Here is a 23779-nt window from a genome sequence, read left to right as displayed (position 1 = left end):
TTTTCCTTCTTCATTTTGAACAGTTAAAGTCCGTCCTCGCGTCAATGGCATACAATTCTACGACAAAGTTTTTATAAATGGTGTTTAATTTTTATTTACAAAAAACTTTAAACAATGAAAATACTCTTTTATTAAATTAATTATGTACACTATATAAATCTACAAAGTAATCATATACATTTTTAAAATGTTAATTATCACTATTTTCTGGTTGGCATCTACATATTATTGAAATACGTCTAGTTTTTGGTATATGTTGTCCTTCAAAATATGATTCTTCATTCTTCAAAATTTCATGATTATAGTTGTACCTGGCTACACCACTGTAACAGTAATCCTTAGGTGAAAATGATATATTTTAGAAAGGGAAAGCTATCATACCTCATTATATACAAGGACCTCTGAGGCAATAGAAAATCATGTTTGTATGTTGTTTCATTTCCAGCCATTGTAAGTCTCATTATACTGTCACTTAATAAACTTAAACCAGCAATGATTTCACCACAGAACTGTAACAAAGAGATAAAAGAAAATTAAATTTTGAAAATGAAATTAGCAAAGAAGGTATATACCCTAATACTGTCAATATGTGGTTTTATCCATCCTTCTGGTGCTAGGTCCAAAATATGTATTAGCGGAATATGATTCATTTCTTTAGGAAATGCTTTTTCACGAATTCTGTTTATTATTTTCATATTATTTTCATTCCACTGTTTTCGCTCTGTTTCTCTATAAAAATGTATTGCCTACAATAATTAAATAAAACAAATTAGATCAAAGTTAGATTAAAATATCTAATCATTGTACTAACATCGTCCCAATGTGATTTTTCGTATCGAAGTTTCTTCATGTAAGGTTCAACTTCTTCGATCAGAGACTTTTCTTCTTTGATATCGACAAAATTTTCCACAATTTGCATTGTATTACAGAGTTTCTCTCGCCAATTTTCCGCATTTGTGTCAATTTTAGTACACACAATAGCTGACCGCGAATAGTGTTTCAAATTAATACGATCGAAAGTTCCAGTCACAAAATTTCTCAAGAAAAAAAACTTATTTGTCATTCTAAAATGTTTCATCTGAGAAGGTTAGGTTTGAAGAATTTAATTAAAACTTTGTCAGATCCAAAATTAATCGATATCAATATCAACAGGAAAATGCAATTGCTTTATTATCGTATATTCAAATACAAATACATAACTTATTTATAAAACATAGTACTAATCAAAGAATAATCGAGTTCTTGAGTTACGAGGAATTGTGCGTGCAGAATACGTTCCTGATTTGGTGGTTATTCTTTCAAGTTCCAAAGAAAGGCGGTAGAAATATTTCATATTTTCCATCGACATTCAGAGAAAAGCAGATGAAAACTATACTATGAAAACCATATTTGTAAGTTGTAAAATAATTGATTTTACATTTCACCATGCTTAAATCGCGTGGTTTGTGGTTTTTTGTATGGCATCACTTTTAATTTTCACTAGTAGAGATTTTATCGATTATGGTTTTTCTTTCATAATAAAACTAGATTATTCGACGTCAAGGTTACATATCCAGATCACGGATGTTATGTTACATGGGAGTGCTATGAACGTTTTAAATCATGATCTCGACAGGGATCAGAGACGCGTTGGCTTCAACAGCCTCGATTTGCACGGTTTTACAGTTCTTAGCCGGCGTGTAAGTAAAAATGTAAGGCCAAATCTGACCTGCCTTTTCTCAAAAAATTTGAAATGTTTGCAACGTGTCCTCTGTTTACATTAGACGTGTCATACAATAAACCTTTAAAATGCTATGGCACATAGTTAAATACACGAATCGGTTAAAATTCGAAATAGAAGTACTATCGATGATGTTAAAAAAGAATTATGATAAAATCTATAAAGCAAATAGTAATACAAATTTTTCAGCAATCTTGATCGTGTTTAGGCCAAATTCTTTATTCTATGTGTGACTAGAAAGTTTTAGGAATATGTTTTAGGCTGGTGTGCAGAAAGATTATTAAAAATGGCACGACAGGAAATAGTTCAGCTTTGGCATTTGTAACATGTTATACATCGTAAGTGTTATATTCTGAATAATAAAAGTAATCATGGTACAGCAAAGCAAGTAAAGAGACACATGTAAAACTTGCAGAATTTATAATTAGAGTTGTATTCATGTATAATATGTTATAGATGTGTTTTATGGATGAGATATGGTACGCTTATCGAAGACCGATTTATATTGGTAGTGAATATTTTTGGAACGATACTTCAAGCATCATATGTTTGCGTGTTCATTTTATATAGCGTAAAGAGATTAAAAACTGTAAAACAAATGATTGCAGCAACTTTGTTCCTTGGAATTATATACTTTTATAGCTTTTATGAGGAAGATCAAGTAATAGCAGCAAAGTATGTTGGGTTTTTTAGCTGTACAGTAACAGTATTATTTTTTGCATCTCCTTTAATAATGATGGTAAGTTTGTCTAAATTTTCATGAAAATTACAGTAAATTGAAAATGGATAATTAAATACAATGTTTTTTAGGCACATGTAATAAGGGTCAAAAGTACTGAAAGTTTACCATTTCCCATTATAATGGCTTCTTTGATAGTTTCTTCTCAATGGTTTGCATATGGTTGTTTAATTAATGATCATTTCATACAAATACCAAACTTTTTGGGCTGTGTATTATCTGCATTTCAACTCTGTTTTTTTGTAATTTATCGAAATGATCAAGTCACGGAGGCTCATTTAATTTAATTACTCTCAAACTACTTGTACACGAATGTAACAAGATACATTTCTTAATGTATTTATATGTATAATTTAAGATAATATGTCTTGTATTCTCAAAAAAATATATTTTTTAACCGACTATTGAATTTTTTGAACGTAAGAAATACAAGAATTGCGAATGATAGCGTGTAGTACTAAACGCTAACTTACAACAGTATAAAAATGGAATTTTGAAATCGAAATTATTCGCGCTAAAAACAGTTTCAGGTTTTGCTGCAACGTGGCGTACTAATCGGCTTTTAAGCGTTCATGAAAAAATTCCCCACTACGAGAATAAAAGTTTACGTGTTAGATCAATTTATGTAATGAAATATGGTACCAAGAATAACAAATAATATTTCATTTTGACGAATTTAGCAGTACATTGTTTGTAATCATTATTTTTTCATATAAAAGACGTACTATTTTATTCATTCTCGTATTAAAAACAATAGTATATCTTTTAATATATATTGATATAAATAAATTACTGACTGCTTCGTGTTTCATTTTACATTTTGTGACTTTACTGCGAGTTTTTTTTCGCAAACAAAGGCGTAACTATACATTAATCAATCGCACGAGTAATTCGCTTGAATGCAGTATTAGTCTTATTTCTCGTTCAAATATACGGGAAAAATTGCAATTTAATTAATGGTCAATACTTCATTGCTGTTTAAAAAATTGTCAAATTCTATCTGAATTTAGTTAAAGAATATAGAAGTTCGATTTCTTTTTTTATGAAAAGATTTTTTCTTCAACGGAAATCGAGTGGAATCTTCCAGGAATATTGGGAGAGCTCGAGGAGTTCCGGGGTGGGAAAGATTGGTAGCACTGACTGGCTGGGTGAAGAGAAAGAGGTGCGGTGTTGCGTGACTGGCTGCGAGACGACCGAGAGCGTGTGTGTTTGTTGTGTTGTACAAATTTTTATTCTCCTTTCTCGGGAAGAAAAGACCGCACGTTTGGAAAAGAAAATGTCGTCGTACATCCAGGTTGCTGAGGACGAGGGCGACGAGCCGATAGAATTGCCTACAGAGGACGATAACACGCTCTCATTGACCACCGTGACCGCCCAGTTTCCCGGAACGTGTGGCCTGAAATACCGCAATCCCGAATCACGGACGATGCGCGGTATCCGTCTCGTTGACGGGCGTCTTCATCCGCCAGAAAATGGATGGGGCAAGGCAGTTTACTTTTGTGTCTTTCCAAAAGGTGCTTATTTCATGGAAAATCTCCGTATATGCCCATTTCTCGCCCCCCCCCTTTTTTTTTGTTGCCCCAGAAATACTAATGCTACGATGAGACCAACTACCCGTGGTTTTTGTTATATCGATTGACGCAAATTTGGTCTAAGCTATTAAAGCTCGAGGAGCGTTCAATGTGCTTCCGTTCTGTTATTATTTTTTTTTTTTCTTTCAGCGATGTCCGTTTATTCGATATTCTATTCTTGCCATCGGGCCGCGATGGATACTTCTTTTTTTTTTCATTAATAACTTTTTTTCAAAATTTTATTTCCATCGGTAGTTGGTCTGAACTAATTCTATGAGTAATCTCGTGTATATAATTTGGAATCCAGTACATGTGTTTGTGTTTATTATACTTGCAGTCAAAACATGAGACTTTACTTTTACCAGTGCATGATTTTGCTATCAAAAATTGAAGCTTTCATCCGGGCAAAATCGATGAAATTCTTTTATAGGTAGAGTCAGACAAATAGTACAAATTTATTTGTTATAACAGCAATTGTTAAAAATCAATGAAATAATAACGATCGAAGTAATTGTTTATAATATTTTACATTTTCTTTATTTCAACATCAAATAAAATAACTACTTTTTTTTAATAAAATGAAAGTTAAATGTATGTATTCTAAAGCATGCAACTACAATTTGTGAACAGTATTGTAGAATTAGAATATTTGCATTTAATTATTATATTTTTAATAATATTTTCAATGTGTTCAGATCTCTTTATACATCGTTTTTGTGGTAAATGACATTATGATACAAACATAAGCACATGTTGATATTTATCCAAATGCATTAACATTTACAGACACAGATTGTAATTATGTTTGTGTAAAGATATTTTCAGTGCACAGCCAGAATAATAACTGTGTGTGGTTAGCTATGTAAATGTCTGTTAATAAGAAATGAAGCTTGTTTACATCTATCCAACTTATACTTATATACATTAGTTATATATATGTATATAGGTATGAATTTAAATCTCTAATGATAATGTACTTGCTATAATATGTTATATACATGTATATGTACATTACACGAACATTTACAGACACATAAGTTTTTTTTTATTATATTTTTTTTTAGTAATAATTGTACTGGATTTCGATATTTCTCTATTTCACTCTCTTTTTCTCTCTCTTTCTTTTTTTTTATACATTGCAGTCACATTTAGTTTCTATATAAATAAAGTATATATAGAGTTTTGTATAAGAGTCAAATTTTGGAGAAGATTCTAATAAATAAAAAGAAGTTGGTAGACATGAACACTTATATCTTTTCAGAGAACAAACGTAAATCTGATGACAATTTGGAAAATTCCACAGCTAAGACTAAAAGAATGGAAACAAAGTTGCGTTGCACAGACTTGATCGTACTTGGTTTACCATGGAAAACGACTGAGCAGAACTTGCGCGAGTATTTCGAAACATTTGGCGAAGTACTCATGGCCCAGGTGAGTCCTTTAGTTCTGTTCAGGCACTAACTTTATTAAAAAAACATACTTTTTTTTTCATTTTAATCTACAAGCAACACTGAAATGTAAATATTAAGGGTTAAAATTTATTAATCTCAAATTACGTAAAATCATACAAAATTTGTACCTAGACTATTGAGTTGTTCTCAGATTTGTATAATGAATTATATAAATGATAATACTAGTTCAATTATAATTCATTGTGATAATTTTAAAACTATCGATATGTGCAATGTATTATAAATATTGCTAAGTCTTATCAAATATTGCTGCAGGTAAAGAAAGATGCTAAGTCTGGGCATAGCAAAGGATTTGGTTTTATTAGATTCGGAAGTTATGAATCCCAATTAAGATGCCTTGCACAGCGGCATATGATAGATGGTAGATGGTGCGATGTCAAGGTTCCCAACAGTAAGGTAAGAGCACTGATTTGTTTGATAATAAACGTTCGTTGTTTCTTCAGATATCTTGGAGTAGTTCCCAAATGCTTAAATACTTAACAATCGTTTAAAATCGAAATACATATATACAATATTTGCATGGGAATCATAGACCTGTACATACATATTCTATGCACTGATGAATTACACAATTCAAACAATTTTCATTGCACAATTATTGTACATTTAAAAAAAAAAATAATTTGAAAGATTAACAACTTTCAAACGTTATAAATTGTGTATGAAAATATTTTGCTGCTTTAGTTAATTTTTCATGGACATAATAAATCCAATAAAATGTTCAATAATGTACACCATGTAGAAATTTTTCATGTATTTAAAACCTTGAAAACAGAAATATTGGATTTGTTGCTGCCAATGCAAGCAGTGAATAGTAAATCAATGTTTGCACAATTTATTACAGTACATGGTATAATCGAATTTTCTTTTCGCAGAGAATATTTGCATACATATTAGGTAAATGTTTCAACCAGTCATGTACAGGTTTAAGATGCATATTGTAGGGCATTAATTTGAACCATAAACTATAGTGCGAATTACAAGGAAAAAAGAACAATTGAGAAATCTGACTATGGCACAAACGTGAATAATACTTTGCTTTAGAAATTCTTTTTCTATTCTGAATCATTGCACAAGACTATAAGACAATTGATTTCCGCTTATAATCTTTGAATATCATCTTTATATATCTCTTTAGAACGTATATGGTGGTATAAATAGATGAATGTGTAGTCGATTTAAATGGTAAATTTATAAAGGTCAAGTGATAAATGTGCGTGAATGTTTAAATGAGTGTTATACAATGCAATGGGAGATACTTTAAGAAAGTGTTTGCGTGATCTTGTAAATAACATGGTATGTATGTTTGTGTCATTAAGTAGTGTGGAATTTACAAGTATGCTATGAGAGTACCACTGTCAGTTTTAAATAGATTCGAATGACTTAAAATTACATACCCAATTTACATGAAACTTTGAAGACAATTTGCAAGAGGCAAAGGTGCTGTTTTATAAATTTGGGTCTTAGTTACTTGCGAACTTTCGTGGAATTTTATGTAATGTATAAATGTTAGTTTGCTATAGATGTCTAAATTAAGTATTGTCGCGCCTTTAACTCTGAAACGATTTAGGGAAATTAATTTTTTTTTCATTATCAAAAGTATGTACCTAATAATGGGAGTGAATTTCAAACGATAAATATTCGAGTACCGCTAAATGTGTATTTTTCTTTTGGAGATGATAAACATTGTAATGGGTATGGTTTGCGTGACAGTGTGTGTAATTGGAAACCTTCCTCCACATGCGATATGTAACGTTACAAATTGTCGAACTTTTTGAAGTGAGTTCTGAATTTTGCGAACAGAAGTTATATTTAAACAGTTACTAAACATCGGGAGACAATAGAGTAGAATCTTTCCGTGCAGTGTCTCATGATGATATTCAGCATTACGTGAGTAATAAATTAGTTTAATAAAGATTTGTAACGTAGTGCCAAGTACGAAACACTAGTGTAAAGTACATAGATGAATGGAAATTGATAACGCTTGATGCCTAAAGATGTGCCGTTTTCAATCTACAAATCTTAACACAGTATATTCACACGATCCATTAGTACGTTATGATAGTTTTTAAATGTATGATGGTATGGTATGTGGAATGACAAAATTAAGGAACCTAAAGTATGTCGGTAGTGCTACGATGAGTGAGAGTGCGTATATGTGTATCAAACAATTATATAGATAAAATTGTATGTGATTGTCGAGGGCTGGTGTATCTGGTTGCAGAATATTGATGGCTTAATGATGGCTCGTCAGTATGATACGAGTAAACACAATGAATGCTACCGCCCTATACCGGTTCGTACGCCGAGTAATCGACGAGTACCTGTGACGAAACCGTATATCAACTTAAATGCACCCGATGCTGCTAATGCGCCTAGGTACGATTCAGAGTACGATTATAAAACCACGCATTACCCGTCGTACCCGCCCAACTATCCGTACGACGATAACAATAAATACAAGTACGAGGGGCAAAACTATAATGCCTACGAGAAACCTAACTATCCTTCCTACGAGGATCCTGGGTACGATACACGGAATTACATGGTCCAGCATGCACCCGCCGCGCCGAATTCCACCAGTTATCCGTCCGATGCTGAATACACAAGATATCCCAACTACGAAGGACGTGCCGTGTACCCAGTCATGGAGAATCCTGACTATGCGGAAAAAGGCAGATATAATTACGGTTACGATAGAAACTATTACGAGGCGGACGGCCGTTACGCGTCTACGGACTGTAGATACCCGTTGGATGTTCGATATCCAGACACCAGGCATGGCGACAATAGAATTCCGACTGATAGTAGAGAGGCTGATTGTAGATACCCGGTGGACAATCGTGATATGGATAGAAGATACGCGGTCGATGGTAGGGATTCTGATGGTAGATACGCGGTCGACAATAGAGAAGTTGAAGCTAGGTACCCACCGGACGGTAAGGAAGTGGATACCAGGTTTGCGGATACAGCAAGATATCCGGCCAAAGAGAACTATTATGACCGTTATTACAAGCACCGTCCATCGAGGGATCATCACGTCTCGGACACGTCAAGATACTGATGAGTCTTGTTACTATCGTAAATACATAAGTCACGGTTCAACGGGAATAGACATTCGCTCGAGTTTCTTCTCCGACTCGTTCGAGACACTTTTAAGCGACCAGCAAGTTGACTATGCGTTTTTAATCATTTGTTCTTATCTCTGTACCGCGTATATATGTCTTTGATCTATCTGCAGTACAAGTTGTCTTGGTTGGAAGCGCACTGGTTTTTAATCATCTATTTGAATGGTAATTGTCAATCGTACGGAACTCAGTAGTATCCTTTTGAACGATTCGAATGAGAGTGGAATGGAGTTTTTACTCATCGAATTGAGAATTTTGACAGTTGTTACAAATCATAGTAGTTACGTGGCACGAGTAGAGATGTAAAAATCATATTATTCCCCTTGATTCGTGATCTCTGTTACAAATAGTAAAGAAAAAAAAAAAAATATTGTCTGACATTAGCAATAGCCTCGATAACTGTCTACATTTTATCAACTATTGTGCTTATTCAGTTTAAGATAATGTAATATATAGCATGAGATTTTACATCGAATATAAAAAGAAAGGACATGTTGTACAGATTTGTGCATGGATTTAAAGAGGCCATAGTGCTTAAGTGATACATATATATTATATATTATATATATTATATATATATGTATGCACATATAAATTTACGGAGATCAAATGTAAATTGACCAGCCGTCACCTTTTTTCTGAAATCGATAAATTAGACATGTGTATTAAAGAATTTTCTATAAAACTTGACGTTAGTGCAGATTAGTTGGTATCGATTCAGGCATGTGTATTTCTTCTCTTTTCTTTTTCTGCCATTCTTTTTAAGCAAACGACTGAAATAGAAATTTTATCGATATATTTGAATACGACAGTTTTATAATCTGATAGCGTTTAATGATAGAGTCGTGTGTGTTCTTTTTGATAAACGGACATTGTTGTAAATAATCATAATAATAATAGTAATAATGTGCACTGTACGCAAGTTTTACTGGATAAAAAAAAAACAAAACAAAACAATGTGAAAATCTGTTGTACATGATTGATTGATTGTGCGTTTGTGCGTAGGAGGGAATGATTCATCAAGTACCCTGCAAGGTATTCGTGGGACGCTGTACAGAAGACCTAACTGCTGATGATCTGCGTGACTATTTCTCCAAATATGGCGAAGTGACGGACGTGTTCATCCCAAAACCTTTCCGTGCATTTTCATTTGTTACTTTCTTAGATCCCGAGGTAGCCCAGTCCCTGTGTGGGGAGGATCACATAATAAAAGGAGTATCGGTACACGTGTCAAACGCCGCGCCGAAGTCCGAGGGCAACAATAAGAATTTCAATAATCAAATGAACTTAAACATGCGTAGAGGCGCTCCAGGCCCTGCCGAGAATAACGTGCAGGGAAACTATCAGGGTAACAGATACATGGGCCACTCTGGTAATAATATGGGTCCAAACGGTTGGAACAATCCAGGGAATCGTGGCAACCTGGATATGCCTAATCTCCAAGCTCTGGGCATTACTGGACAAAATAACGGCGGCGGTGGTGGCGGCGGTATGTCTAATCCATTGGCGATGGGAGGTATAAATCTCTCCGCGTTACCTGTCAATCCTGCTCTGGTTGCCGCTGCCCTGAACCAAGCATCTTGGGGTCTGATCGGTAACTTGCAGAATCAGGGAAACGATCAGGGCTATTCGAACCAGCCTGGTCCACCTGGTCAACCACCTTCAGGCAACAATAGTATTGGTAACAGTGGAAACTCTGGCTTTCTCAGTTGGATGAATCAGGGAGGAGGTGATGGTAATACAGGCAATCCCGGAACAGGTGGACCAGGCCCGAATAATCCGAACGCGTCCCAAGGTGCTTGGCAGAATCATCCTGGACAGCGCGATCAGAAGTCAAATACCTTTCTCAAGTACGAGTAAGCTGCGTGGAGGAGCCTCCGAGTGTAGTCGTGGAAAGCGGCGAATCCGTTCCTTTGATCACGACACGTTAACCAGCGGCAAAGGTCTAGGCAACTGTATGTAGGTACAAAGTAAACAATTTGTAAATTAGAACCAAAAACCTCCGTCGATGAGGAACGGGTTCTTCGTCTCCCTGGATTCGATGAACTGCGTTTAAATTCAATTTCTTACGGTCACGTGATTAACAGTGTACTCCGTCGAGTATCAACAGTAACAGACAGTACCTTCTTTTATCTTTGCACGTCACAATGTATTTCCGACCCTGTTTCACTTTTCTTACCGACTTGAACAGAAACTAGCACAATTCCTTTCTCGGGAACGACAGACAGAAGTGCGTGTTAGAGGACGGATAGCTTCGATCATCTGAACGTGCATACTAATTGTATGATCTCATTTCAAGCGTGCGGTCTAACCAACTCAGAGATAATTACTGTATTGGAATGATGTTGATGATAATGATGATAATAATGATGATGATGATGATGATGATGATTATGAATGTGTCGTTGGAGAAAAAGAACGAGATTTATTGTAACGACGTACGTATATATATACTTATGTTTATTTAAAGTTTCGTGCCGTGTGTTAAATGTGTAACTGAGAATTAACCAAGGATTTAGCGCGTTCACATTTCTTAGAGTCTTTAGAACGTGAGAAGTTAAGAACTTTTGGATCGTTGTGTGTAAAGTAACCAGATTAATCTTGATCTTCTTAATCGTGCACCGGTGATTAAAATATTAAGTTCTAAAATTGTGTGCGATCGAGGAACTTATTACGTGTGTCAATGCCACTTGTGCTATTGATTTTAATCCAGTTATCACCAACAATTATAAACCTTTTCGATTATTATTATACTGTGATTTGTCCCGAAGATAAAATATTTACGGCTACGAGGGTAAGAGAAAGAAATAGTCGATGAGAAAGGTTAGACAAAAGATTAAACTTAAACGTTCGTTTTCGATTGCATAATACATTTTTTTTTATTAGGATACGAATCTAGGGTTTTGGTTTGTATAGAAAAAATATTATTGTAACTAGTTCCTGCTGAAATTAGACTCTTTGTTTCAATTGAAAAAAAAAACAAAGCTTCTGAGGCGAAAAGAAATTGGAATTTTGGATGCTTTCAGTTCTGTTTCAGTGTACATTTACCTTGTGATACGTTAGATGAAATTGATTTTTACATTTTAGTTTCTTTTTTATTTGTTGTCTTTTTAACTATCTTGTAATCGCTATTACAAGTCAAACAAATCTTGGTCGTTTCTTTATTATTTCTTTTTTTTTTTAAGAGTCAAGAATGCAATTCGTTTGAAGTAAAGGTAATGTTTGTTTTGCGTGAAGGATATGAATGTATAGAGCGCATAAGTGTGAAGTCGTTGCAGTTGCATGCAGATTGATCGCAGCTACCCGAGATTTAAAATGCCATTAATTCTAGAGAAATTTCGCCTTAAAAACGTTTCTAGTGCGTGCACACGAACGATTCATGTGAGAACTGTGTTTTACATTGAGTATGATGGATGATGCGTCCAAAAGTTCATTGATTGGTTGCGTGTGAAAGGTGGCATTTCGAATCGACTTGATTTTCTCATTTCAGTCCATGTGTTTAAAGACTCTAATTGAGCAAAGTGTGTTGCAAGTTTTTAGCATACTCTTGCAAAAAGGAATTTTCCAAACAAAATGACAAAGAAAAGAGTAACTTAACGTATTGAGAGTCAAGTATTTATTTTCCAAAGATCATAATGAATCATTTCATTCATGATGCACGATTATAGTCAATAACTCCTATATAGTTGAAGTTGAAGAAAGGAAGTGCAGAGTTATCACTCTAATTACAACATTAACCATACGCTACACTGAAATTAATCTAGGTCGACTATTTCAGACTAATAATTATGAGTACACATTATAAAAAAATATAAATGAATTCTCAGAAAGGTACATCTGTGTTGTTGTGCTTTCTGTGCATTGCATTATTATAGAACTCTCATTAATATTTCCTACTTGACGTGCATACAATTTTACCAATTATTATCACTAGTGCGAGTGTTTAATCAGTGAAGTTATATTATGGTTATAAAGAAGACCGTTTACACCATATATCCTTAAAATATTTGACCAAACTGTACGACTATGTATGCTCCTTATTGTAAACATAGAAAAGCATCATGCGAGCAAGACTACAGCAAATGCCAATCATATTGATACAGGCAACTATGTTTTGAAAGTCAGTATATGTCATTTTGATCATTCAGAAGTCGTTTTTACAAATAATAGTACATGCAGCACAGATTGGTGAAGTATTTTAAGAACATCCAGCTCCTCATGCTTCTAAGAGTATAAAATTTCTTATACCAGAATAGGAAAATCATATTATAATCGATGTAGATTGGATTGTTTTACCTCATCTCTCTCTCTCTCTCTCTCTCTCTCTCTCTCTCTCTCTCTCTCTCTCTCTCTCTCTCTTTCTCTGCGTGCGTGTGTGTATGCGCGTATGGCGGTTGAATGTATTTGTTAATGGTCGTCTCAGAACTACAGGCGTGAAAGTTTAATCGAGAAGTGATTTTGCTGTTTAATGATAAGAACATATATGTATCTGATGCAAAAGAGAAAAAAGAAACTTACGTGTTGATATGATGAGTGAGTATAACAATTGTGAGGCGAGCGATAATTAATTGCGAAAATAATATTTTATGGATGGGACACAGTCGTTTATTGAATGCCTGATATATGCTATATACATAAATATATATATATACATTTGTGTATATATACACATATATATATATATACACACATATATACATATATATATATATATCTTTATTGATCCAGAATGTTTATACATAATGTAAAGAGAACATTGATGGAAAGTGCGTCGAGTTTATTTATTGACGTCCTGCTGTAAATGATAACCGATATACAAAGACTGTAGTTTAAGACAACTTTTAACAGACATTAGAACCGTTTCTAGCTCATTATTATAGCTGGCTGATCTATTTCAAATCGTTTGCGACTATCGAATACATTCTAACTTTCTGTAGAGATTCAGTGGGTTCATTTTGTACAATTGTTTATACCGAAATAAATTTTGATTGAAAGAGCGTAAAATTTTCGTCAAATACTTTTCTGAACAATACTTACGAGTTAGTTAAAAATAACTGTTGCTCAAAAGATGCCTTTGCGAAACGATTTGAAAATGATCCACGAAGTGTGTAAATATACGTAAGGAGCATTAATGTCGTTCGTGAACGTTATAAATTTTGTTGTAGGCAGTTCTATTGTAAATTATAATGAAGATTGTGTTTTAAATGAGATACCGAGTGATCACGATCGATAACATCAAGTTTTGTCATGTGAGAATGTTATTTTGATAGGTGGTAGAGATTGATTCTTATTACATAAGTTCATTACAGAATGATTAAAAACTGATACACTGGTAATAGTTTATTTACACTCTTTAAACTCCTTCATTGGACCGCTTGTTATTTACCTACTTCTAAGTTCGACCAATACCGTGTTGTACTAGAAAATTTTACAAATATGCCAAACTAATTTAATTCATTTATTCTGTACGTTTCACCTGCTATGTATAGGTTGCAAAATAGTGCATGATATCGGTCGAAACACGAAACAACATTTTATATATTCCTACTTTGTCTACTTATTTTCTTCTTTGCTAAATAATCGTATAATGCATACGTCTTTCACCCGAAGTTAACGACACTCACGGTCAAACAACTTTCTTTTACTCGTTGGAGAGCTACTCGCATATCTCTCACACATAATCAAATCTATTTCTGAGCCAATACTTTCTATATTTGAATGCTAATATATGCTATTACTTGTTACTGGATGGTCCAAATAACTGGAATCGTTCCGATAATATTGATTTAGATGAAAATTGCAAGATTCAAAGAACTATATGTAATGCATTTATTGTCAAATTTGTTGTATCTCTTGCAGTTTTCAAAAAATTTCAAAATCATTATCTTCCGAGTTTTTTTGTGAGAAAACCTATAGACAATGCTGTATCAAATTTGACCATATATAAGGAGCAGAACTTTCGAACCAATTCAACCATTTTTATCGCGTTACTAAAAGTTCCGTCCAAGTTAGAAACATTAGGCAAACAATACCAAGCACCTAATTTAGAAAAATGGTTAATGGTTGAGTGTGTTTGGAAGCCATATAATTTATGTCTAATCGCATTATTACAGAAATATTGTGGTATATTCTTTGATCTTTCGCGATCCATGTTTCTACGCTTATTATTCGAAGCTGCGTGTAAATGATGTTCAGTTGGAGTATTCTTTCATCTTAATCAAAGTCTGAGTAACTATGCACCTTCAGACCCTAACGAAGTCAATTGCAGCGTTAATCATACTTTGGAAGAACATTCCAACTGAAAATTTTAAGTCCTGAAAACTACAAGAGATAGAGAAACGTTAAATATCATATTGGTCCAGTTTGGTCCTAAAGACTCAACATCAATTGCGTGAACCGGCTAGTACACGCATAATATTTTTAATCCTACATTTTACTACTTTGTGAAACGACAACGAGGGGAAGGGGGAATGAGTGAGTGGTTCTACGCACTGAATCACACCGAGTGGAAGCATTTGTGAGTTACACAATACAGATTACCGTCCATTCGATGAATGAAGGTGATGCTTATGATGATGATGATTATTATGATTATGATTATGATTATGATGATGGTGGTGGTGGCAGTGATAGTGATGATTATATGATGATGAGGATGTTGATGATGAATAATGGTGATGAGGTTGAGATTGAGGATGAATATGATGATGAGGATGATGACTGGAAGTAGACGAGAGGCATGGAAGCGTCCGCTGAACTTCGAAACAGGTGATTACGAACTGAAATTATTTCTTACATAATACGAGTTTTGCGTCATTGAAATTCAAACATTCTTACGCAAGGTCATTCAATATATGAAACTTTTCATTTTTTATGATCCTGCTATTATTTCATCACGTTCGACCATTGCCCAATTTTGTTGAATGCCTAGTGATTAATACTATCGCTAATACGCGATTGCCAAGTGAAAAATAGTGCTTTATTGGCTTTTTTTATCGATTACTTAATATATTTATATGTATTGCTTTATATTAAGTTAATCCTTGTTAAATAAGCCCGTCGTTGAATTCATAATCGTTCATTGCTCGTTCATCTGTTTATTTTTGATATTCAATCGCTTCTCGTTGACTTATTTCCCCTCGAAGAGTTATTCAATCGCTCGTTTAAATAAAAAAGTAATAAGGATTTTAATATCGTATTTGCACTTTGTATTTGCATATTCAACGCTTGGAATTGAACAGTTCTTCGAGCAAAGGTATCCTTAACGTCTCACGTTGCACGCATTTAAATGTACTTAGCAACTTGAGAAAGATTACAATGAAAATACGTTAAGATAGGCAATAAAATGTATTACAAAATTACCTGTAAAGAACAGACAGACAAACGCGCTAAAATTAAACCCATTTTCTTTCTACATTAAGTATAATTAAATTTATAGATTAATATTCCGTCAGACGAATATTAATTATGTATGGTTCTGTTTAACAGCTCAGTTGAATGAACTGCACATTATAAATTCCAGAAGACTGATGTTTTGCAACTTGTTGCAACTAATAACAAAGAAAATGAACAAGAAAAATATGGTTAATAATATAAAAGAGAAACAGCAAGTACCAGAATACATGGCAAAAACTGGATGCGAGTAAGTTTGTAAATAACAACAAAATATATTTTGATAACAGTCTGTAATAGCTGTCGTTTCTTCAGAAAGTTTAATTTGTCTGTGTTTTTGTTTCCAGACTATGCTCGCCGCCACATCTAGTTTTCGTACTGACGAGGCACAGAATTGTATTGATATTGTCTAAATACGGAAGCTCTACCGAATTATTTTTTGATACCTTATTTCTATGTTAAAAATCATCAGTATTAAGCGGTATAATGTTTACATGAAAAGCAGCAGCGATATTGAGACAGAATTGCGTTATTAAAAACAAGAAATTATTGAAACAGCTTCCTCAATCATTCTGTTGGTTATTATACATATGTTATGTAACAATATGTTCGATACTATAACAATGTACGTGTGCTTACACTTTTCGATATACAAGGTGTTCGGCCACCTCTGGGAAAAATTTTAATGGGAGATTCTAGAGGCCAAAATAAGACGAAAATCAAGAATACCAATTTGTTGATGGAGGCTTCCTTAAAAAGTTATTAACGTTTAAAGTTCCGCCAGTACTGAATTTTTTTCTCGAAAATGCGCAAGATTTCGGAGGTATGTCTATTCACCAAAAATTATCATAATTGACCCCCGCGACCGAAAATAATTTTTCCAAAACGAATTGAAATTTTTTAATTTTGTCGAAAAATTTCACATTTTCCCGAATTTTTTTCTCGAAAGTGGGTAGGATTTCGGGGGTATGTCTATTTACCAAAAATTATTGTAATTGACCCCCGCAACTGAAAATAATTTTTTTGGAACGATTTGAAATTATTTTTTTTCGTCGAAAAGTTTAGGCACCTACCTCCTTTGTCGATTTCTCTTAAAAATTGGTTTTTCATTTTTAATAATTTTGTTTGACGCCCTACAGAAAAGTTGTCTAATACTTTTTTGTAGGTGCCTATGAGCTCTGCTTTAGAAAAAAATTTCAATGAGATATCTTTGCTATTGCAGGAGTTATGGCCGTTTGAAGATTGGACCTCTTTTATGGGGTTTTTCGCATTTTACGGGGTCAAGGAGCAACTTTTCCAATATTTTTAGAATTTCTACATATTCTTCACTAAAACACGCGTTGATTGCTTTTTGAAATATTAAAATCGTCCAATCCGTTCAGAAGTTATGACGTTTTAAAGATATGCATGAAATTTCAGGGAAGCATTTCTGGGCCTCACATTAGATTTTCGGTAAACAATTTTTTTCTCGAAAAGGCGTAAGATTTCGGGGGTATGTATAATGACCAAAAATGCTTGTAATTGACCCCTGTAACTAAATATAATTTTTTTAGTGTGATTTGAAATTTTTTAATTTTGTCTAAAAATTTCAATACCTACTCGAATTTTTTTCTCGAAAGTGGATAGGATTTCGGAGGTATGTGTATTCACAAAAAATGATTGTAATTGACCCCCGCAACCGAAAATAATTTTTCCAGAACGATTTGAAATTTTCGAATTTAATTGTTAATAACTTTTTAACGAAGCCTCCATCAACAAATTGGTATTCTTGATTTTCGTCTTATTTTGGCCCTTAGAATCCCCCCTTAGAATTTTTCCCAAGGGTGGCCGAACACCCTGTATATCAGTAAGCGGGAGCTTTCTGAAGGCGTATATTATGTCTTACGAAATTCAAAAGATCAATTTATAAATAATATTCTTATATATTTTCTATAATGGCATACACCTTAAATGCATAAAATCTGCTGTCTAGTTATTATATTATACTTAACAAATTCCTCATTAAAGAAGACTCCCTATTAAAGATTAAATTAAAAATAGTTCGTTTAGCATTTGATAGATGCTAGTATTAAATAATAAATACATATAATTTGCATACAGAAATTCGTTGAATTCCATATAAAAGACAATGAAGAAGATAGTAGACTGATTATATAAATTATAATTTGATGGTAAGTGCAGGTAATATTTTTCACAGGAAAAGAAAAGAATAACGATTCGGTGATACTTACCGTGATTGGGTTTATTTTCAGATTAATAGTATTGTGCTAGTTTGATTCATAACAAATCTCATTATTAATAATACCAATACAACAGAATTTTATTAAGTTTTTAATGTTTACGTTTTACACTGCATGTATTTGGTAACTTTTATTAAGTAAAAAGTTTACAAATCAATCTATAATGCTGAACTATTTTATTTACCACATGTTTTCGTATACTTTAATAAATGCAAGTAATCGGTAAGTAAGTTTATCAGTTTTCTTAAATTTTATCAGATTCGAAGAAATAGATAAGCTGAACGTTTTTATCAAAATAGAAAAAATAAAATTAAATAGTATATTGAAGTTACAAATAACGCGTAAAAGGAAATCTACAAACCGAAAAAATGCTAAAGAATAAATTAATGCGGTGCACAGGGTTGTTATTCGATCACATTAATGTTTAAATGTACTATTATTGGAACTATATTAAGGTTCGTTTTCTTTCGAAAGTTAAATATTCCAAATTATTCTATTGAAAGTGACTCTACGAACTACACAGTATTCATAAGGCAGTACAGTTTGTCGCAACGGAAACGTTCGACGCCAACTATATAAATTAAACAAACATGAGATGATTGAGCATAAAATAAACTTATGAGTGCAGTGAAGTCGAATGTAAAGTTATTAATTTTTTAATATCTAGTATGTGATTATATAATTATGCGTTAAACAATGACTGTATGGAGTGTACGGCAGATAATGACATTCTACTTATTAAATTTTCTGTATCCTCAGGATAGAAGCCTCTACAAGGTTATATTTTAATACACAAAATTGTCACTTTCGTCTATAAAATCATATCAATAGAAATACATAGTGCAATTACAAGATGCACTATTGTCGTGTTCCATTCCGATTATTTTGTCGGTTAAAAGGTTTTTCGATGAAACGTTCGTGCATTACGATGGACTCAAGTTTGAATTGTTTAATAGCATTTTAATAAAATTTATTAATTAAGAAATTTCCAGATTAAATTGTGTCTCATTACTACAAGATTATGTAAAAAGAATTATGTTCTTGTACTTTGATCAGTTATCGATGGCGCACAAACATTTATGCACATAGGTGAGGCCGACAAAACTAATACATACATTGACGAGGTAAAGTAAATTAACAAACAACGGGTTTGGCTTATTGTGAAGTGTTAACGACTGCTCGTGACGTTGCTGACTTGTCGGTATAGCTGATTCACGGAAGGCTCTCACCCCACCACTTGTTCACCTACGCAAACCTCGAAAGTGGTGGACGCAGAAGAGTCGAGACCGTTGTCCAGGAAGGTAAATTTTTGTGTTGATCTCGCTCATTTGGAAGAATGGCGCCAGCAATCAGTAAATTCGCAACACAACGCACGATAGCTGGTGCCTGTGCTCTGTCTGCGTTAATATGGATCCTAAAAAGAAGAGGCAGGAAACAGATCGTCAAAAACAAGTAAACTATACATACCATATACACGACTCTCGACAATCGTTGAAATATTGAGTACTCACTTGTTTGTTTCTTACAGAAACGCATGGCCCGTCCATGACATTCAGTATGTTATTAAACAGGTAATAATGAAAAAAACTTTTTATAACTAAACGAGTTGTAATGGCCAATTATAGAAATAACATATTTATTAGGAAAAGCCAAAGGGTCCAAAAGCTTATGTTAACAAAAGGTTTTTCAAGCAACTACGTCAATTGCTTGGAATTGGCATACCTTCAATTGTATCTGCTGAATTTGGATTTGTTGCTCTGGTTGCGACATCATTGGTTGCAAGATCTCTTTGTGACCTTTGGATGATTAATATAAGCACTTTGATCGAATCGTATGTAATATTTCTTATCAGCATTGATAAAATTACATGAGTCACATCAAAATTTTATAGGTTATGCTTTTTTTTTCAGGTCAATCGTTAATATGGATACATCCTTATTTAAAAAGCGTCTGATTAAGTTTTTGGCTGTATTGCCTCTGGTAAGTGGATGTGTTTGGTGAAAGATCAGGCTACAGTTGCTTTCATAGGCTGCTAATCAAATTTTTTCGTTCAGGCTGCCAAGCAGCTATATTTTCTTACCAATTGGAAGAAATTATTGATATGATCTTCCATGATTATATTTATTTAGATATCTGTTGTGAACAACGTACTGAAATATGGTATATACGAAATGAAGTTGAGGTTACGTACAAATATCACGCGAGACTTACTGGATCAATATCTTAAGTAAGTTAAATACGTTACTTCTGTATCGATTAAAACAAGTTATGTCAATTAAGTGAGACGATTGCATATATACATGCATTTTTTAGCATTGGTGACATTATTAAAACTATTTCTTGCAAAGTGTTAAACAAGAAATTCGACAAAAAATGTCATTATTCCTATATAACATTTTGTATTGGCCTTTCAAGATAATTTAAATGCAATTAATGTCTCTAATTATTGCAGGAGTTTTACGTACTACAAGATGAGCAATTTAGATAGCCGAATAGCAAATCCAGATCAGCTTCTGACTACCGACGTCGACAAATTTTGCGATAGCTGCACAGATCTCTACAGCAACGTCGCAAAACCGTTACTGGATATTTTTATCTATGTATACAGGCTTACAACAAATCTTGGCGGACAGGTGTGTTAAGTATATGTTTATCATATATCCGTTCACATTGTTTAATGTATCTCATGTTTTACAGACACCAGTATTTATGCTTTCGTACCTCGTTTTCGCTGGTATTGTACTAACCCATCTCCGTAAACCTATTGGTCCCATGACAGTAAAAGAACAACGACTTGAAGGCGAATATCGTCATATCAATTCACGGTTAATCACAAATTCCGAGGAAATCGCATTTTATCAAGGAAATAATAGAGAAAAATTAACTTTATTATCTAGCTTCCATAAATTGGTAAATAGCCGAAGATATGCATTAACACGTTCGCTACCATTATTCGATATATTTGTAGTAATCTGATTCAATATAGTGCATGCTTTCAATCTTGTAGGAATTAAATATAGTAAATAATCCAACTGAATATTTTCAATGTGATATTCTACATAATGTGACAATAGTAGACAGTCCAGCCTTAATTTGTTTATGTGGATATAAAATAAATAATAGAAAATGGTTACGAGAATCAGTGCGTCACAGACGTAGGACGTGTGGTAGTAAACGTGTTAAGCATTTTTTAAATACTTAACACGTGCCAATATAATATAATAACAATGTTTTCCGTAGGTGACGCATTTACGCAAGTGTTTAGAGTTTAAAACTCTTATAGGAGTAATAGATAATTTCATTGGCAAATGTGAGCTTCAATCTTTTTCAGTGTGTAATTACTTATTGATCATGACAATAAATTTTGATTATAACCTTTCTATTTTAGATATGGCAACAATAGTTGGTTTCTATGCAGTAAGCATACCATTCTTTCAAAAAGATCATCATATATTGTCAGGAACTCCCGATCATCGATTTAAGAGTTATTATACTTACGGCCGAATGTTAGTAAAACTGGCTGAAGCTATAGGTAGATTAGTTTTAGCTGGCAGGGAAATGACACGGCTAGCAGGATTTACAGCGAGAGTCATGGAATTAAAAGTTGTCCTTGATGACTTAAACTCAGGAAAATATACAAGGACAATGATTTCCGACTTTAAAGACGAACCAATTGGAAGTCCAGGCGAAGGAAAGATTGTGACTAGAGATAACGTTATATGTTTCGATCGCGTGCCATTGATAACACCGAACGGAGATATTCTTATCAAAGAACTGTCGTTTCAAGTAAAATCTGGGATGAATGTCTTGGTATGCGGGCCAAACGGCTGTGGAAAGAGTTCCCTTTTCAGAATTCTTGGAGAAGTAAATTATTATATATTTTAAATAATGATTACATCTTATTTATATACAAATTCGTAACTGTATGAAACTCTTGAAACAGTTGTGGCCAGTTTGGAGCGGAACAGTTACGAAACCACCACGTGGAAAATTATTTTACATTCCGCAACGTCCATATATGACTTTGGGAACTCTAAGAGATCAAGTAATTTATCCGCATACAAAGGAAGAAATGGTAAGACGCGGACAAATGACGGATGACGACCTGAAAAAGTTACTGGATTTAGTTCAGTTGGGCCACCTTCTGGAAAGAGAGAATATTACGAATACCGAGGGGCAAGGTTGGGATGTTGTAGCCGACTGGATGGATGTCCTATCAGGTGGTGAAAAGCAACGTATAGCGGTAATATTTTTTTTCATCGTACTTATTCATAATAATAGTGTACGTGCTGCAATATATTTTATGATCTTAATTGTGATCAACGTTTTTATATAGATGGCTCGATTGTTCTATCACAAACCACAGTTTGCGATTTTGGATGAATGTACGAGCGCCGTAAGCGTTGATGTCGAAGATTCTATGTATTCATACTGTAAGGAGGCAAATATTACTTTATTTACAGTTTCACATCGGCGATCGCTTTGGAAACATCACGAGGTATAGTGATATTAACTCTTTTTTTTATTTTATTAAATGTTTAAAATGTTTAATTTTTATTTTCCTCTCAGTATTATTTACAAATGGACGGAAGGGGAAATTACGAATTCAAAGTTATCGAGGCGGATACGGAAGAATTTGGATCGTGAATTTTTGTGTCCCTTGCGTTTGATGATACTTACCGAAATGCAAGGGACGCTTATATTATATTCTAATAACTAAAATAATTCACTGTCAAATCCATATTTGACAACATATGCAGTGTACAGCACTATGTATGTATTATATGTATTCTGTTATTAGAATTGCACAAATTTACGAGTATTGTGTATATTAATATTTTAAATGTAGTGCATAATAACTGTATATTTTGATATCAATGTTTTTTATAAAATACGATGAAAACGTGAAACTGTTACCAGGACACTGCGATATAGGCCTTAATATAATTGACATGTTTTTACAATTATACTTAAATGTTATAATGTATCAATACATGTTCTTCCAGTACTGTCAAGAAGGGAAGTAGAGGAATATCATTTTTTGGGGTGTTACATTAAGCTATTATTCAACTAAAGCAACGTATTTTTGATACTTAACAATTTTTCACCATTTCGTACAACCTGTACCAGTAGTGAATGTTAAATGTATCTGGTTCATTGCAAAATTGAGTGCAAAAGCGCGCGCGCGCGCACATATATATGCATCCACATATTCACATGCGACATACATGTATATGAAAGAAAATGTAGTTAAAATCATTTTCTACTTTAAGGATATAATTGTGATTTGTTATGTGTAGATCACATTAAATAGGCATCGCCAGAGCATATAGTATTTGATTGCTGGTCAATAAGAATGTGTAATAAAATTAACAATGATGAAAAATTAAAAGACTAAAATATATAAAAAAACGTTTATTCATATCCTAATATTACGTTATTTTTCAGGTCTTCGATTTATCCTTAAAGTATCCTTACAGTATTTATAAAGAAATAAATTGTTAAATTTAAAAAGAT

At 33.4% G+C, this 23779-nt stretch overlaps 4 protein-coding genes across 6 annotated transcripts; 3 read left to right on the top strand and 1 right to left on the bottom strand.

Annotated features, from left to right (window-relative positions):
* Positions 1–106: 106 nt before the first annotated feature.
* LOC143346951 (alpha-ketoglutarate-dependent dioxygenase alkB homolog 7, mitochondrial) lies at positions 107–1078 on the bottom strand. Its single transcript, XM_076775681.1, has 4 exons — positions 812–1078; positions 573–746; positions 382–509; positions 107–323 (listed from the first exon to the last, which is right to left on the bottom strand). Exons 1-4 carry the CDS (start codon positions 1076–1078, stop codon positions 191–193), a joined length of 702 nt encoding a protein of 233 aa, XP_076631796.1. The 3' UTR covers positions 107–190.
* Positions 1079–1255: 177 nt separating this feature from the next.
* Positions 1256–9587, top strand: LOC143346909 (sugar transporter SWEET1-like). 3 transcript variants are annotated; one of them, XM_076775597.1, is made up of 6 exons: positions 1256–1391; positions 1528–1679; positions 3510–3973; positions 5292–5461; positions 5758–5898; positions 7727–9587. In XM_076775597.1, exons 2-6 carry the CDS (start codon positions 1603–1605, stop codon positions 8564–8566), a joined length of 1692 nt encoding a protein of 563 aa, XP_076631712.1. In that variant the 5' UTR covers positions 1256–1391; positions 1528–1602; the 3' UTR covers positions 8567–9587. The 3 variants fall into 3 exon arrangements, with proteins under 3 accessions (XP_076631712.1, XP_076631721.1, XP_076631730.1); XM_076775606.1 differs by lacking the exons at positions 3510–3973; positions 5292–5461; positions 5758–5898; positions 7727–9587 and adding exons at positions 1981–2058; positions 2177–2459; positions 2531–3416; XM_076775615.1 differs by lacking the exons at positions 1256–1391; positions 3510–3973; positions 5292–5461; positions 5758–5898; positions 7727–9587 and adding exons at positions 1981–2058; positions 2177–2459; positions 2531–3417 and having other exon boundaries at positions 1537–1691.
* A 54-nt stretch (positions 9588–9641) lies between these two features.
* LOC143346946 (TAR DNA-binding protein 43-like) lies at positions 9642–18033 on the top strand. The gene is made up of 3 exons (XM_076775668.1): positions 9642–15398; positions 16119–16272; positions 16370–18033. The coding sequence occupies exon 1, from the start codon at positions 9642–9644 to the stop codon at positions 10488–10490; it is 849 nt and encodes a 282-aa protein (XP_076631783.1). The 3' UTR covers positions 10491–15398; positions 16119–16272; positions 16370–18033.
* A 1097-nt stretch (positions 18034–19130) lies between these two features.
* On the top strand, positions 19131–23674 carry Pmp70 (ATP binding cassette subfamily D member Pmp70). The gene is made up of 12 exons (XM_076775571.1): positions 19131–19714; positions 19791–19833; positions 19906–20093; positions 20173–20242; positions 20392–20489; positions 20715–20895; positions 20960–21172; positions 21503–21572; positions 21651–22126; positions 22206–22505; positions 22599–22760; positions 22832–23674. The coding sequence occupies exons 1-12, from the start codon at positions 19599–19601 to the stop codon at positions 22907–22909; spliced, it is 1995 nt and encodes a 664-aa protein (XP_076631686.1). The 5' UTR covers positions 19131–19598; the 3' UTR covers positions 22910–23674.
* Positions 23675–23779: the final 105 nt, after the last annotated feature.

This window comes from Colletes latitarsis, chromosome 2 (genome assembly GCF_051014445.1).
Source record: "Colletes latitarsis isolate SP2378_abdomen chromosome 2, iyColLati1, whole genome shotgun sequence".
In the NCBI taxonomy this organism is placed as follows: domain Eukaryota; kingdom Metazoa; phylum Arthropoda; class Insecta; order Hymenoptera; family Colletidae; genus Colletes; species Colletes latitarsis.
The sequence above is the reverse complement of the archived record's forward strand: the minus strand, read 5'-3'. Positions and strand labels throughout refer to the sequence as shown.